At 35.0% G+C, this 15,122-nt stretch overlaps 2 protein-coding genes across 2 annotated transcripts; one reads left to right on the top strand and one right to left on the bottom strand.

Moving 5' to 3' along the window:
* The first annotated feature begins 825 nt into the window (after positions 1-825).
* Positions 826-7,610, top strand: LOC135660337 (probable prolyl 4-hydroxylase 3). The gene is made up of 8 exons (XM_065176366.1): positions 826-1,043; positions 1,142-1,226; positions 3,679-3,776; positions 3,860-3,957; positions 6,534-6,663; positions 6,787-6,974; positions 7,084-7,170; positions 7,306-7,610. The coding sequence occupies exons 1-7, from the start codon at positions 877-879 to the stop codon at positions 7,155-7,157; spliced, it is 840 nt and encodes a 279-aa protein (XP_065032438.1). The 5' UTR covers positions 826-876; the 3' UTR covers positions 7,158-7,170; positions 7,306-7,610.
* A 1,617-nt stretch (positions 7,611-9,227) lies between these two features.
* Positions 9,228-13,757, bottom strand: LOC135660336 (tetraspanin-19-like). Its single transcript, XM_065176365.1, has 6 exons — positions 13,482-13,757; positions 12,539-12,638; positions 11,442-11,522; positions 11,251-11,355; positions 10,069-10,242; positions 9,228-9,463 (listed from the first exon to the last, which is right to left on the bottom strand). Exons 1-6 carry the CDS (start codon positions 13,631-13,633, stop codon positions 9,455-9,457), a joined length of 621 nt encoding a protein of 206 aa, XP_065032437.1. The 5' UTR covers positions 13,634-13,757; the 3' UTR covers positions 9,228-9,454.
* Positions 13,758-15,122: the final 1,365 nt, after the last annotated feature.

Raw genomic sequence — 15,122 nt, 5'->3', positions numbered from 1 at the left:
GGGCGTGGGTTCAAATCCCACTCTCAACACAAATAACAACTTATTCTAATTTATCAGAGGAAACTAAATGCCCCTTTCGATAGTCCTAAAGGGGCCAGTTAGGATGGCCGAGTTGGTCTAAGGTGCCAGAAAGGTTCTGGGGCGTGGTTCAAATCCCACTCTCAACACAAATAATAACTTATTCTAATTTATCAAAGGAAACTAAGTACTCCTTTCGATAGTCCAAAAGATGCCAGTTGGGATGGCCGAGTTGGTCTAACGTGCCAAATTAAGATTTTGGTCCGAAAGGGTGTGGGTTCAAATCCCACTCTCAACACAAATAATTAGTATTTTTCTTTCTGATTTTTGACTAAAAATATCCCTTTTTTACTTCGGACGATTGCCAACTTATTCTAATTTATCAGAGGAAACTAAGTGCCGCTTTCGATAATATTAAAAATGCAAGTTGGGATGGCCGAGTTGGTCTAAGGCGCCAGATTAAGGTTTTGGTCCGAAAGGGTGTGGGTTCAAATCCTACTCTCAACACAAATAACTGGTATTTTTCTTTCTGATTTTTGACTAAAAATATCCCTTTTTTACTTCTTACGATTGACAACTTATTCTAATTTATCAGAGGAAACTAAAGTGCCGCTTTCGATAGTCATAAAGGCGCCAGTTGGGATGACCTTCTGGTCTAAGGCACCAACTTATTCTAATTTATCAAGGAAACTAAGTTCGGTGATTGACAACTTATTCTAATTTATCAGAGGAAACTAAAGTGCCGCTTTCGATAGTCCTAAAGGCGCCGGTTGGGATGGCCTTCTGGTCTAAGGCACCAACTTATTCTAATTTATCGAGGAAACTAAGTTCGGTGGACTTGGTCAGCGGGCGGTGGCCATGGCGAGGGGCGCGCGCCACCCCCGGAGACCTCCGACGCTGATCCTAGTGGCCCTCCTCACCATCTCCGTCGTCCTGCTGGTGCTCCTCGCGCTCGGCGCCTTGTCCCTCCCCGCGGTTTCCAAGGACGGCCGCGTGGCCGAAGTACGCCGCTCCGTCGGCGAGGCGTACGGACGAATCGCTCGCTATGATTTCGTTCTTTGTGTTGGTCGATCTGAAGGCTTTCTTCTTTCACACTGTTCCTCTTGAATTTGAGAATTCGCAGGAGAGATGAACTCCAGGAGACAGGGGAGCAATGGACGGAAGTACTCTCGTGGGAACCGAGGGCCTTCCTCTATCACAACTTCCTGGTATTTATTCTTGATCTTACCGCGTGCTTAGATATTAGTTGTGCTGAATTGTGTCAACGTATTGTTCAAAGGATTCATTCTTTATGTGAAATCTTCGAATTTATGAACAAATCTTTCCATTTAGAGTTGGGAAACAGTTACATAGGACTATCTGTTTAATCCTGATATAGTCTAAGCTTTCTTGCTGATGAACATATTAGCTACCTTAAGATGGGTAATTTGCATCACGGGTCTCATGTTAGGTGCCATATATCTAGATTGTTACAAATATATTTCCAGAAAGGTAAGTTATTATGCAGAATAATCATTTCATGCACAAGCAGATAAACTCCTTCCTAGATTTCACGTATCGAGCATGGATTAAGGTACCAATTATGCTAGGGTCTCATGTTAGGTGCCATATATCTAGATTGTTACAAATATATTTCCAGAAAGGTAAGTTATTATGCAGAATAATCATTTCATGCACAAGCAGATAAACTCCTTCCTAGATTTCACGTATCGAGCATGGATTAAGGTACCAATTATGCTATTGTAGACGCAATGCTGTCATTGTACTGGCGTGTGATGTTGTTATTGTCTTGTTGATGCCTGCTGAATAGTGCCAGTATATATATCCAAGCACTTGAAAAATATTGTTCTGTGTTGAAACATTTAGTAGATGAGATCTTCATAATCATAGATTAGGATGGACGCAATCTCTGGATATGAGTGATTTATAATCTACAGTTCATTTCTTGCATATGGGAAAAAAGATCGGCTATCGTTTAGTTGTGGTTGCTATCAGAGGGGTCATACAAAATTTAGAAACTGTCACCTTCCAAGAATAATTGTTGAGATGCCACCATCGCTGAATTTGCATTATCCAGGCGCTGAACAAGACATAATATGAGTGCATGATCATGACCAAGATAAAAGGATGTAAATCCAGCCACCAGTTTCCTAGTACAAGGCAAGGCACAACATACCTTTGGTTGTATATTTTGTGACAGTATTCATAGATTAGCATCATAATGTCCCTTGAATTTACCATCTATGGACCGAGATAATGTGTTGGTAATGTTTCCATTTATATGATGGATGATACAACTGGAGCATCTTATTTGTGCTTAAATGCCATTGGATTTATTAATTTTGTGTAAAATTTTCCTCCTTTTTAAGATGAGGCATTTGCCACAACAAGCTTTCACAGATCATCAAACCATTCTTGTTTATTTTTTAATTTTGGAATAAAGAAAAGTGATATTTTAGTAGGTTTGCTAATAAAGTTAGATTATACATGTAAATGTAATACAATAAAAGCTTTACATTTGACAGTGTATTCCAAATTTGGCATAAAGGAGTTGCGTTCAAGAATCAAGATACCTATCTCATGTATGATTACTTTAACATTTCTCAGTGGGTTAGTACATGTCAGCCAACATGGAATAGATGAAACACCATTACCATCCTACATGAGGTAACGAAGATACATTGGTGCATGCTTTGCATGGTACGAGACCCGCATTGGTATGTTAGAATTTTTTTCTCAGAGATTCAAATCTTGGTCGAGGCTAATATATACACACACATACATATAAAGATTGGACAGCAATATAATTCAAAAGCCAAAATTGTGAAGTTAAGTTGTGAGCCAAACCCATTATATGTCAGTGATTCTTTATTCATTTCTGTTCGTCTTAGATTCATGAATATTTTTAGTATCTTCCTCATTTATATGTGAGTTGATTGGTTTCCCTTATTTTAAGTATTCAAAATTCATCAGCATCTTTTCTGACATTAATCTGCACATCTGTTGTGATGTGTTTCATTTTCATTAAATCAAAACCACAACATAACTTTGTTTACCAAATGCATCCTCCTTTATCTTTTTTTTAATTAATTTTAAATCATACCATATTAGAATTTTTTTTAAAGATCATGTCCTTATCAATGCCAACTCACACCTATGCATTATTTTAAAATTATTTTCTTCAAAATTTAAAATTTAGGTCAGAATTTACCTTTCACTTGGCTTTTTATTTGCTTGTAGGGCAATTCACACAGTTATTGTTCAATGCAGAATCATATACTTGAAATTTAAAAACAACATGTTGTAAAACTTAACTGTCTTGTGGGCCTTTTATCAAATTGAATTTGTTAAGGAAATTTCATGATTTGATGTGTGGTTTCATAGTTGAATTTTGGCCATACTATATTTTAAGACGTCATTGTAAATGGATACTGTTAGCTTTCTGTTAGTATTAACTTAAATATGGCTTAATAAGAGAATTGTTCAACAGTATAGTGGCCTCAAGTGCTGACATTGATTTTGGGTTGGTCTAGATTAACATCCAACTTTTGGCCGTGGCATCTAACTTGCATGTTAGATTTTTATTTTTCTAATTCTATTGTGTTTTGTGAATGATATTCATGTGAAATCACAAATACTGATATTTTATATGTTTGTCAGTCCAAGGAAGAGTGCGAGTACCTAATTGAACTGGCAAAGCCTTATATGAAGAAGTCAACAGTTGTAGATAGCACTACTGGGCGGAGTACAGATAGCAGGTTTACATATCACAGATGTCTCTTAAGATGTTCTGGATTTCTATGTTAATTTGATATGTCTAACTGTAATAGCTTTTTTTCAGGGTTCGGACAAGCTCAGGGATGTTTCTTAGAAGAGGACAAGATAAAATCATTCGAGCTATTGAGAAGAGAATAGCAGATTTCACCTTCATACCTGTAGGTAAGTAATGCAGATTGTTTTTGGTACATATTCATGTTTCAATGGCTTCTACATGTTTTCATTTTGTTGTTCTTTTATTCATGATTTCTATTTTGTGCTGTCTTGCATGATTTTTGGTGTTAAAGAGTTCATCATGATGAAGGCATGTTTTGGACTATGTACTGTATTATATTTTATGCTAGAAGTTTGATCATATAAAATATTTAGTGGCATCTAGAAGATGTAGGTAGAATGTGTTTCTTGGAAAGAGCATAATATCATTTGCCTATTCAAACAATTCTGAAATCATGCAAAGCCTTAATAGTTGCTGGTGAAAGAGGATTATAAAATGAAGATGAATGTGCAGAAAAGAGAATGGCAAGGCAGATGTCAAGAGGAGGTTGGATGGAAAAACTGGAGAAATATAAACTGAGACATACTTACAATTGGATACTACATAAACAGAAATCAAACACTGAGTGGTGGAAAACCAATTTTGGTTTTATGGCACCTATGCTTTCTTAATTATGAAGAGCTTGGTTTAAGGATGTTGCATGAACATATTCACTAGAAAGCATGGTTTGATGTTTTGGCTAGACCAGTAAGAAAGTACGAAACTAGCAATATGTACCATCCTGTCACGGACTTAGCTGGAATTGCCCAAGTCATGAAGCACCCTTGCAGTAAATTCACGGACTTAGCTGGAGTTGCCTACGTCGTGAAGTACCCTTGCACCAACTTCTCGGACTTAGTTGGGATTGCCTAAGTCATGAGGTGTCATTGCGATATATGTGTCCTCAAAAGGATCAGCCTAGTTGCAACCTCGTACCGGTCCCAAAGGACCTATAAAATAAGTTGATTAGTTTGAAGACAAGCGACAGACAAATCTCAATGTCTTACAAAGAGGGAAGCTTTACAAGTAATTCAACGAGCATCCTGAGTGCAAGAGAGGAAAGAGAAAACAAGACTTTAGAAGGCTGAACGAACAGTTGCAAGTCCGCAAACAACTGCTCATCAAGTGTCGGGCACAAAGACAAGTTCCCGTCAAGTTAACGTACGAACTTGTGAAGATTGTTCAACACCCGACACTACCCTAAAGCCCCAACCCCCCTGGTGGTTCCAGGGTGCTAAGATGACTGACGTTTCGCATGCGGTCTACAGAAAACAAGCCATAGTATGCAAAAACGAAACCATTTTGGGACAGTTTTGTCCAGCACGACGAGCGATCGCATTGCAGCACTGTAAACCGTTCAAGCTTATATTTTTACAAGCAAAAACACACAAAACTAAAGCAAAACATGCTGCCAAGCATCTGTACAAGTATACAAAAGCGACGAATGGTTCGTTGAACGAAATTGTTATAGGTGCATGATGACTGGTCGTGATAGTCCGAGCTTTAACCTACATGGATCACCCCCCATCCTGTACGGCCCTGTCCTAATCTTCGAATAAATTAGAAAACATACTTTATGCTCGCATTAGTGAGCTCTCTTTGCCCTAAATACAAACCGTTCCCATTTCGCCTCATGCAGTCGTCTGTCATTGCCTGCTGCCCATCGTGTGTTGTTGATAGGTATGCTTCCTCATCCTCTTCCACTTCCTCCTTCTTCTTCCTCCTTCCTCCTTCCTCCCCCCTCTTCCTTCACCACCTTCTCTCCTTCGTCCTCTTCCTCGTCCCTCCTCTTCCTCTACCACACCCTCTTCTTCCTTTCTCTTCCTCGTTCTTCCTCTTCCTCCACTGCCTCCTCTTCTTCCTTTCTCCTCCTTCCTCGACCACCATTCCTCTTCTCCTTCTTCTTCTTTCTATTCAAAACACTGGTACATATTGGTGTACCATTTGTTGTACACCAGTACCAATCGGTACATGCCGGTACGGCCATCGACTGATATGGTCTGGTACACGAAATGGCATTCCCTGCTAGAGAGAGGACACATTTGATATTAATTGATTTCCTGTCACTGATATGTTTAATAGGAAGACTGATATGGGTCTGGTATGAGACATGGCGTTCCCTGCCAGCAAGAGGACAGATTCAGGATGAATTGATTTCCTGTCACTGATATGTTTAATAGGAATGATAGATGATAATAATTGATTCATGTAAGTGACTCCAAGCACTTTAGAGAATGTTTATTATACAGTTTTAATTTATGAGCTCCATGAGTTGGTATTGATGCCATAGTATCCAATGCTTAATTTGTTTCTTAGCAGATTGGTTTCTCCATATAGAATGGCTAGCCTCTCACCACTTTGTTATTACAATCAGCAAGCATTATAACTTTAACGTGTTTGACTTTTGCATCTTAGCATTATTGAGAACAGATGCTACCCGTTGAATGCATCTGTTGAGCAAGCAACGACCATTTGGTCTATTGACCTTATTGTATATTGCAACTGATGGACACCGTTCATCCCATGCTTAGAATTTTTTGGACTCTTTCTAGTGTCATCACTGTTACTGCTTCTTAGCATATCCTGCATCTGGCAATCTTTCTCTGACAAGTGTTTCTTGAGACGATCGTCACGGTTGTCATATACTTTTGTATCTCCGTCATGTTAGTACCCTAAAATTGTCTTTAATTATTTTGTCTGGCAGAGCATGGTGAAGGTCTTCAAGTTCTCCATTATGAAGTTGGACAGAAATATGAACCTCACTATGATTACTTTGTTGATGAATTTAACACTAGAAATGGGGGTCAGCGATTAGCAACACTTCTCATGTACCTGTATGTATCATACTTCATATTTTTCTTGGTTGTCTTCGACACTGGTCAATTATTCAAAATGTTACTGTTTTATTCAACTTATAACATTTTTGACCTGATGTTTGTTGATTCACTGTTGGTAAGTTCTGATGTCGAAGAAGGTGGTGAGACTGTGTTCCCTTCTGCCAAGGTATTCAGCAGTTCTTTACCGTGGTATACTGAGCTATCAGAGTGCGGGAAGAAGGGTCTTTCTATAAAACCCAAGATGGGAGATGCACTACTCTTTTGGAGCATGAGACCTGATGCCACTTTAGATCCATCAAGTTTACATGGTTAGTGGTTTCTAGCCGGCTATCTTATTCAGATGTGTGCTATTTCAACAACACAGACATATCTTGGCTGAATTGTTAACATCTTTCTGTCGTATATAATATGTTGCAGGCGGATGTCCTGTCATAAGAGGAAATAAGTGGTCATCGACAAAATGGATGCATATCCGGGAATTTAGAGCTTAATGTACCGAGAAAGGTACCATATTGCCTCAAGATTATCAAGGATTTAGAAATTCTGATTTGACTTCTTGATTATTTCAGTAAATGTTAGTCTTTTCCATAAAGAACGAATCTGAGCCAATCACCTTCACTTCCACCTTTTATTTGACAGCCAGAAGGAGATATCGATGTACATCGCAGTGTCAACGTCTTTTGGAGATGGATTACCACTGAGGAGAAAACGTGCGATGGAGAATTGTGAGGATGTCGTGGACGGGCTGCTAATCTATTCATAGAAACTTCTTTTGTTAATGTAGGACCAACAACTTTATATACAGTCCTTTGAGTTTTGCTTGTATACTGTTCTTCTCTTAGTTATCTAAAAGACAAGTTGACCTACAACAAAATTGTAAGTGGAGTCGGTCACATGGATCTGAATCTTTTACCATTATTAAGATTAAAAAGTTATATGTTTAATTAATTTTTATTAAATCTTTTAATATACAAGTTGACTTGCTTATTGAAAATATTGATCATAGAATGGTGATTAGCTAGTATTAAGCAAGTATCACGTTTATTTTTTTTATCACATGTATTTTGTCGATATTAGGAGCATTTGCTTATGATTATCATTTTAATTATAATTGTATATATATAAATTTTAATATATTTTTATTATATAAAAAAGTTTAATACTAGAAATTAAAATAAAATAATGATAGATCAAATATATGATGTGTATTTTTGATATCATTCAAAAAATCTTTGTCTATTTATAGGCGTATCATTGTTGAATCCGAGACCTATATTGATATCGCTCTATAAAGAAAATTAGATTCACATTCTCCTTTCTCTTTTGTCTTTTTTATATGTGAGAACAGAGGATCTAAAATAAGTAATTAGGAGAGTTTCTCCATCGAGTTCATCTCCTAAGGAGTCATATTATAATTAGATTTTTTTTATTGACGAATAATTATAATTAAATCTAATCATATTCATAATATATCTTACTTAATTAGATAAAATTATATAATCTAATATTTTTCACTTAGCTCAATAATTGATAAGATATAAAAAAAATTAAAATTAAAATTAAAATAAAATAAATATAAAATATTTAAAAAATAATTTTACTTAATTGGATTCTAAATTTTTTGAAAAAGCATTTTATATGTGTGTATAAAATAAATCAATAAATCTAATAAACATAACATGATATTAAATTTGACTATTAATGGAAGTCATAATTATTGTATGTCATTAATATTATGTACCTTAGTCTTTCCTAATGTAATTTAAAATGATCATAGGACAATCTTATTATCACATTCAACTATACAAAATAATAAAAATAAATAACTTTAATTATATAAATAAAAATATCAATTATAATATTCACTCAAATATATTATTATATCTTTTATAGATTACTGATTAATCCAAAGCATGTCCTTTTAGACACTCAAAGTTATAAGTCTCAGCTGAATGAATATGCAATCAATACAGTAAAACTTAAATTTTTAGTTGATATTAATGATTTTTAATTTTTTTCTCTAATCATTAAATACTGTATATCAGAATATTTAATTGACATTAATTATTATTTTTTCTAATCATCAAATATTTTATACCAGAATATATATATATATATATATATATATATATATATAAAACTGTTAGAGTACTTACTATTCTTATAAACAAAAAGTAAAACTATTATGATATGTCAAAACGTATCGCTCACTTGATTGCTCTGAAGCCAGGCTCCAACATCACCCCTCACCGTGTTCCCCCCTTTCCGCCATTTGGGTACACCTAGACATCAGCGTCTTCAACACGTGTCGGTGTGCATTCTCGCTCCGATGACCTTAGTCTCGGCGATCGCTCGACGCAGTTGTCCTCCATTCAGGCCATGGAGATGTACTTCAACAATTTAGAGGTAAAGCTTGTAAATTGTCATAATATTGTATATTCCTCTCACAAGTACAGCTGCACCCCAACAACATTTAAGAAGATTGCCATAAATAAAATCCAAGCTTAGGCAATTGGAAGCTCAGTTATATGATAGCAAACCATGTTCATGACAAACGACGCTACACCAACGTGATCAAGCTACTATATATCAAGAAAGCAGTATCTGGCGATTATACAATATATGACAATAATGACACGGATAAATGGCTCTGTTTGAGCTACTAAGAACATCTTAGTTGCTCTGATTAATTACACAACTCTATGTACTCCCAAATATCATAATTGGAACTAAACTAAAGTGCATTAAATACTAGGCTTGTACATTGTCCTTCCGGAGACAGGTGACATCACCTAACCTGTGAAATGAAGTACTAATGTTAGATATAATGGAAAGAGTTAAATTATCTACTAAGACAGAAATCTGCTGCCAAAAAAAAAAAAAAGAGGACAAAAATCTATTGGGCTTTTGCATGCATATCCCTGTGAAATTGCCCTTTTCTAAACCCTGAAAGTTTGAGGCTCTCACTCTATTCCCATCTCTTTGAAACTTTTCCAGAAGATCCAGTCAAGGAAACGGAAGAAATTAGTAAAGGCAAAATCTTTAGGCAACCATTCAATTATTAGCCTCCTCTGTAAGGATAATAAATTAGTTTACACACTTTTTCCCATATCATGCCATATAACAACAGAAGGAGTAAATACTGTTTTTTTTTTGTTATCTGTAAATTCACTTATTGGCTTTCTTTAACTAATCAAAATATAATTTATTAAAAAGATTAGATGAGAGATAAAGGACTGTGGATGCCAAACAAAGGGGGTTTAGACTCTAGGGTGTAATACACCAAATGATGGCTTTGCAGGGCTACATATTGTAAAACGCACTTCACAGGGATATATATGCAAAAAAATAATAATAATCCAAATACACCTCAAAATAAAAGAACTGATAGCGAATACTCACGTTCCAAGAATCTTTTTGGTATGGGGCACTAGGATCACCAACATATGGTGCATGCTGAACCCGGTCTCGTAAAAGTGGTAGCCTTGCCGGCATATATTCATCATCACTATCGCAGCCGTTTCTACTGTCTGGACCAAGAGCCCTGAGAATCATGCCCAGAAAGAGGGACATAGCCTAGCATATCAGAGGAAAAAAAAACCTTTTAGATTTAGAACAAATTAATAATCTAAATCATAAAAAAGCTAACAACGCAGAGGTGGAGGGGCAAGATGAATATCAGACAGTTCCAGTGGGAAGATATGAGGTATATGCAATTGCTGCAAACTGTAAAAAATTATTAAACATCAATTTTGGTAAATTACCAAGAAAACAGAATAAGAACTTGTCACAATAGATACCCTAGGATATAGAATGAGTACACACATATAGTTGAAAAAGACCGGTCATCAAAATCTATATATGAATACGGAAATTATTTGCAGTCCTGTGATGAGGTGGCTAACACAGATGTTCAGAAATATGCAGTTATATAGTGCTTTTAAGTTTTCTGTAATTGTTGAATCAACAGAGCAAAATCCAATAACAATTAAAAAATGGATGTTGTACATGGTTCCAAGAAAAATCCAATAACAACTAAAAAAAGGATGACGTACCCAATTATTGATCTAACCATGACTTCAAGTTTCAGCTTATTCTGGCCAAAACTGCATCAGTTTCCAGATGCACTGATAGGCTCATCTCAATCAGTTTGGCCAATACCAAATTAATTGGATCAGGCTTTTCTAAGTTTAGTTCCACCGGCTTCTGTGATTACAAATTGGGTTGACTGGAACTAAAAGATCACAATCAATTAGTTAAATTGATAAATTTAGGCTAGATTTAAGTGAATAGATAAATTTTAAAGCTAGATTTAAGTGATTAGTTAAATAAAAATAAATAAATGTCTTCAATCAATTTGTTGTAACATTGCCCGACATTAAAAACTAGTCATCAGATACAATGATTCATTTAAGGGGTGGTCCAGTCCATCACACTCCAGCCAATGCAGAGTTTGGGTAGCTATTAAAAATTACATTCTGCATAGTTAAATTTGAAGATAGTTGGGATGTTCAAAAAAATGATAAAACACAAATTTCAACAAAAGCATGTTTCAACTTTCCATAAATTGTATGAAAAGCATACCTGTGTAGCCACAATCACCGAACCTATCCATCTGCACAACTCATCATTTGATCTAATGAAATTCTTAAACTCATTAAATCTCCCAGTTTGATCTTCTGGGAAATCCTGTTAAATGATCAGACCATACAGAAATATAATGTTAGCAACATTAACCAAAATTTCCATATACAAAAAGAACTTGACAGATGTACCTCTTCCCAATCTCTGTTCAGAATTACGTCTGCAGCTACTGCAGCCTCCAGCATCACAAGAAAAAACACTAAAGCCATATACTGTAATTATTCAAGGATAACAGTAATTATGTCACAGGTTTAAATCATAATTGACTGAAAAATGATTCTTTTTGGAAGTTGCAGTAAAGAGTTATGCATGCTTGATTCCTGTAGAAATGAAAATTCCAGAGGAACAAACAACCAAAGAAGGGAAATTGAATTAGTGACTGAAGGTAAGTTATGCATTTCCATATGTTTTTATCTTTTAGCTTACAAGCAATTAAGTATGGTAGTAACTCTGGAATCAATTGGGATATATATTCAACTACAACTAAAAACAAACGTTGTTACCTAGAATATTGATGCATGACAGAATTTGCGTTTCTACTTCAGATGATACGGTTAAAACAAATTATAATTAAACCCAGCGACATCAAACTTTTGATACAAAAATCCTCTATATACCACCAAAACTGAAAGACTTGCTTGATAACACCCTCATGAAAATAAAATGCAATGTCAAATGAAAAAGAGAGCCTTTTGAAATGGATCATAAAAGAAGATGAATAAGTTTCAGAAATGATCAGACAAATAAGTTTAACATATTCATATGACATACATACAACAAAGAGGACTTCCTACAAATTAATTCATATTCTTTTCAGTTACGAAATATGATTGAAGTTCAAACTGCATATCAATGTTTTTTGTTGTGTTCAACTTTAAGAATCAAAATTCATGGTCTATTACAAATATTTGCAATGTGTAGGTGCTTTGTATAGAGGAAGAAGGCACCCAGATATCAATTTACAAAGAAGTGTTAAGTATCCAGCGTCCATCAGCTAATGTATAGTATTAGCTTTATAACATTGTTTATTCAGTAAAAGAACATATAACAATCAACATTAATTTTAATTTATATTTTCCACATCTAGAAAGCTCTGTAACCATTTGCAACAGAGAAGTACCGCGGAAAAACAAAGCTACTCAGAACAACAAAAAAGTCATTATAGCTATTAAACATGGGTTCAAACTAAAAATCACATGATTCTGTCTTAATTCTGAGTGTAGGATACACAAGCAAGGCCATGACCATTGGCTGTTTCCGCAGCAATATGACCAAAGCATGTTATCAAGCATAAAGAAACTCCTAGTCCAAAAGAAGTGTAAATGAACCTGCATGTACATGAGAAACATATTAAATGTTTGAAGACACATGTGAATATCATGTGAAATGGAAGTATTGGCCGATAAAATAAATTCATGTCCAATCAATAACCAAATGGCATTAAGCTAGCTACTATTACGTGTTACAAACTTATTTTCGCAAGAAATTATTTATACATTCTGAAAAGATACAAACAACTCGTTTCTAACGAATAATATATAAAAGAACAAGAGCTGCTTACCACAGAATACTGATTAACCTTCTCTTATGTGAATATCTCACACAAACATAGAGATACATATTTCAGAAATAAAAATAAGCAACTACTCATGTTTCAAATAAGCATCGCTATCAAGGGCATCTTCCTAGATCACTATTCTGATGAACTGGAAAATCACAGAACAAATCAGGAAGAAGGAAATACAGAACAAAAGAAAATATCATGTTTTTGAAGTATTAGAGGCTCAAAGCTTAATTCTCTAAAACCAGAAGATAAAGAATATAGAAAGAGTTGTTTTATCAAACAAACAAACTTTTTGTAGGTCATGAACATCGATAAAAGCACTGGAAGTCCCGATGTGGATCCCAGCACCAATGCTAGCTCATATCCTCAATCGATTGTTCAGGAAATCACGAGCCCTAATCTTTTCCACAAAGAACAACCCAATCCCCCTTGACTATTAGACATCTACCCAAGAGAAAACAGAAAAATCAAAACAGTCTCGCAAACCCTAAGAAACGTCCTTCACAGGTCAAACGTTCAAAAATGAATTTTTTCCCCTTGCACGGCAATGTCAGAACTTTATCCGTGGGGAAGGAGCCGAAAGGATCAAATATGGGGAAGAACAAACCAGGCACCGGCGGTGGGGAAGGCATGAGTCTGGCGGAACCAGACGTTGATCATCCAGAGGGAGTAGAGGATCAACCCCACCCCGACGAATGCCGCCACCGAGTTCACCAGCTTCAGGACCGATTGCAGGCAGGTCCGCACCATCCTCCCCATCCTCGACGAACACCAAGAGCCGATCCCAACGGGGACGACGACGACGACGACGACGACGACGACGACTTTCTAGAAAAGAAACGGAATCGAAGTGGGCTTTTGTTGTCGCCGACAATTGTTCTTTATTCTTTTCCTACTTAACAAAAACAAAATTACACAATCTATTCTCGTATTTATCCTTTAAAATAAAATTTAGCATGTGTATTTAAATTCGAAATATTTTGTTAATATATAACATATTAACAGTTAAAATTAACCGATAATTAGCATAATTATGATAAAATCATAATATGGATATAATCCTTAGAATAGGAAGAGAATATATAAGACTAAATTCGTTATGTAAAAACTTAAAAGGATAAATATGTAAAGAGGGCAAATAAAAAGAAAAGAAAATAAGTTGTCGCGATGATGGGTAGATGATGGACAGATGTCGGCAGAGAAGTCAACGCCAGCACGCGGCAACCGTGTTGTAGTTTGCCGCGCTTTCACATATATATATTCTTCAAAAGTTTGAAAATAGAAAATTTTACCATTATAAATTTTAATGCCGCATTAGTCGAGGAGTTTATTTAATTAAAATAATATATAAAAATATAAGACGTTTTATTTTTTTATTTTTATCACCTGACAATAATGTGCTGTGCTTACCTGGAATGATAATCTTATTAGCAATAATCTAATATGCATAAAATTATTTATGCCCTTTTCAGAGTCTCTCCAAAATTGATTTTACCATATTGACCTCCTTATTTTACGGTATTAATTTCTTAATTATCATAGTAATTTATTTTTTGATTTGATACTAATTTATTTCTTTAATTATAAGATTATAAATTTCTTAATTATGAAATTTATAATTTTTTAATCATGAAATTTTCTATACTCCCCTCGAGTTGGCCGGAAGATGTCAATCATTCTCGAGTTACGTAGATAATTCTTTCTTCAATTTTCTCCTTTATGAAATGTCGATATACTTCAACATATTTTATTATATTATGATGCACTGGATTATGAGTAATATTGATAACAGCTTTGTTGACACTATATAATATCATAAGAGTTTCAATGGGTATTTGTAACTCTTTTAAAATTATTTTTTTGTCATAAGAGTTCACAAATATCTATATCTTATGTTATTGTTATGAACGCATTGCTTCTAGCGATATCCGTCTTCTTCCTACTCCTCCAAGTCACTAAATTACTGCTAACAAATGTACCATATCCTGAAGTTGATCTTCTATCACTTACTAATCCTACCTAATCAACATAAGTAAAATTCTCAATTCTCATATACTTATCCTTTTTGAATAATAATCCCTTATCTAAAGTCCTTTTTAGATATGTAAGAATCCTATATACTGCTTATCTCTAAATATACTTCATATGATAAATACATAAATTGACTCACTACATACGTAAATCAACTTACCTATCAATCTCTAATATTTTATTGCATCTACAATGACTCTGTGAGAAGGACATCTTA

This window comes from Musa acuminata, unplaced genomic scaffold (genome assembly GCF_036884655.1).
Source record: "Musa acuminata AAA Group cultivar baxijiao unplaced genomic scaffold, Cavendish_Baxijiao_AAA HiC_scaffold_481, whole genome shotgun sequence".
Lineage (NCBI taxonomy): Eukaryota > Viridiplantae > Streptophyta > Magnoliopsida > Zingiberales > Musaceae > Musa > Musa acuminata.
This window is presented reverse-complemented; position numbering and strand designations above follow the sequence as displayed.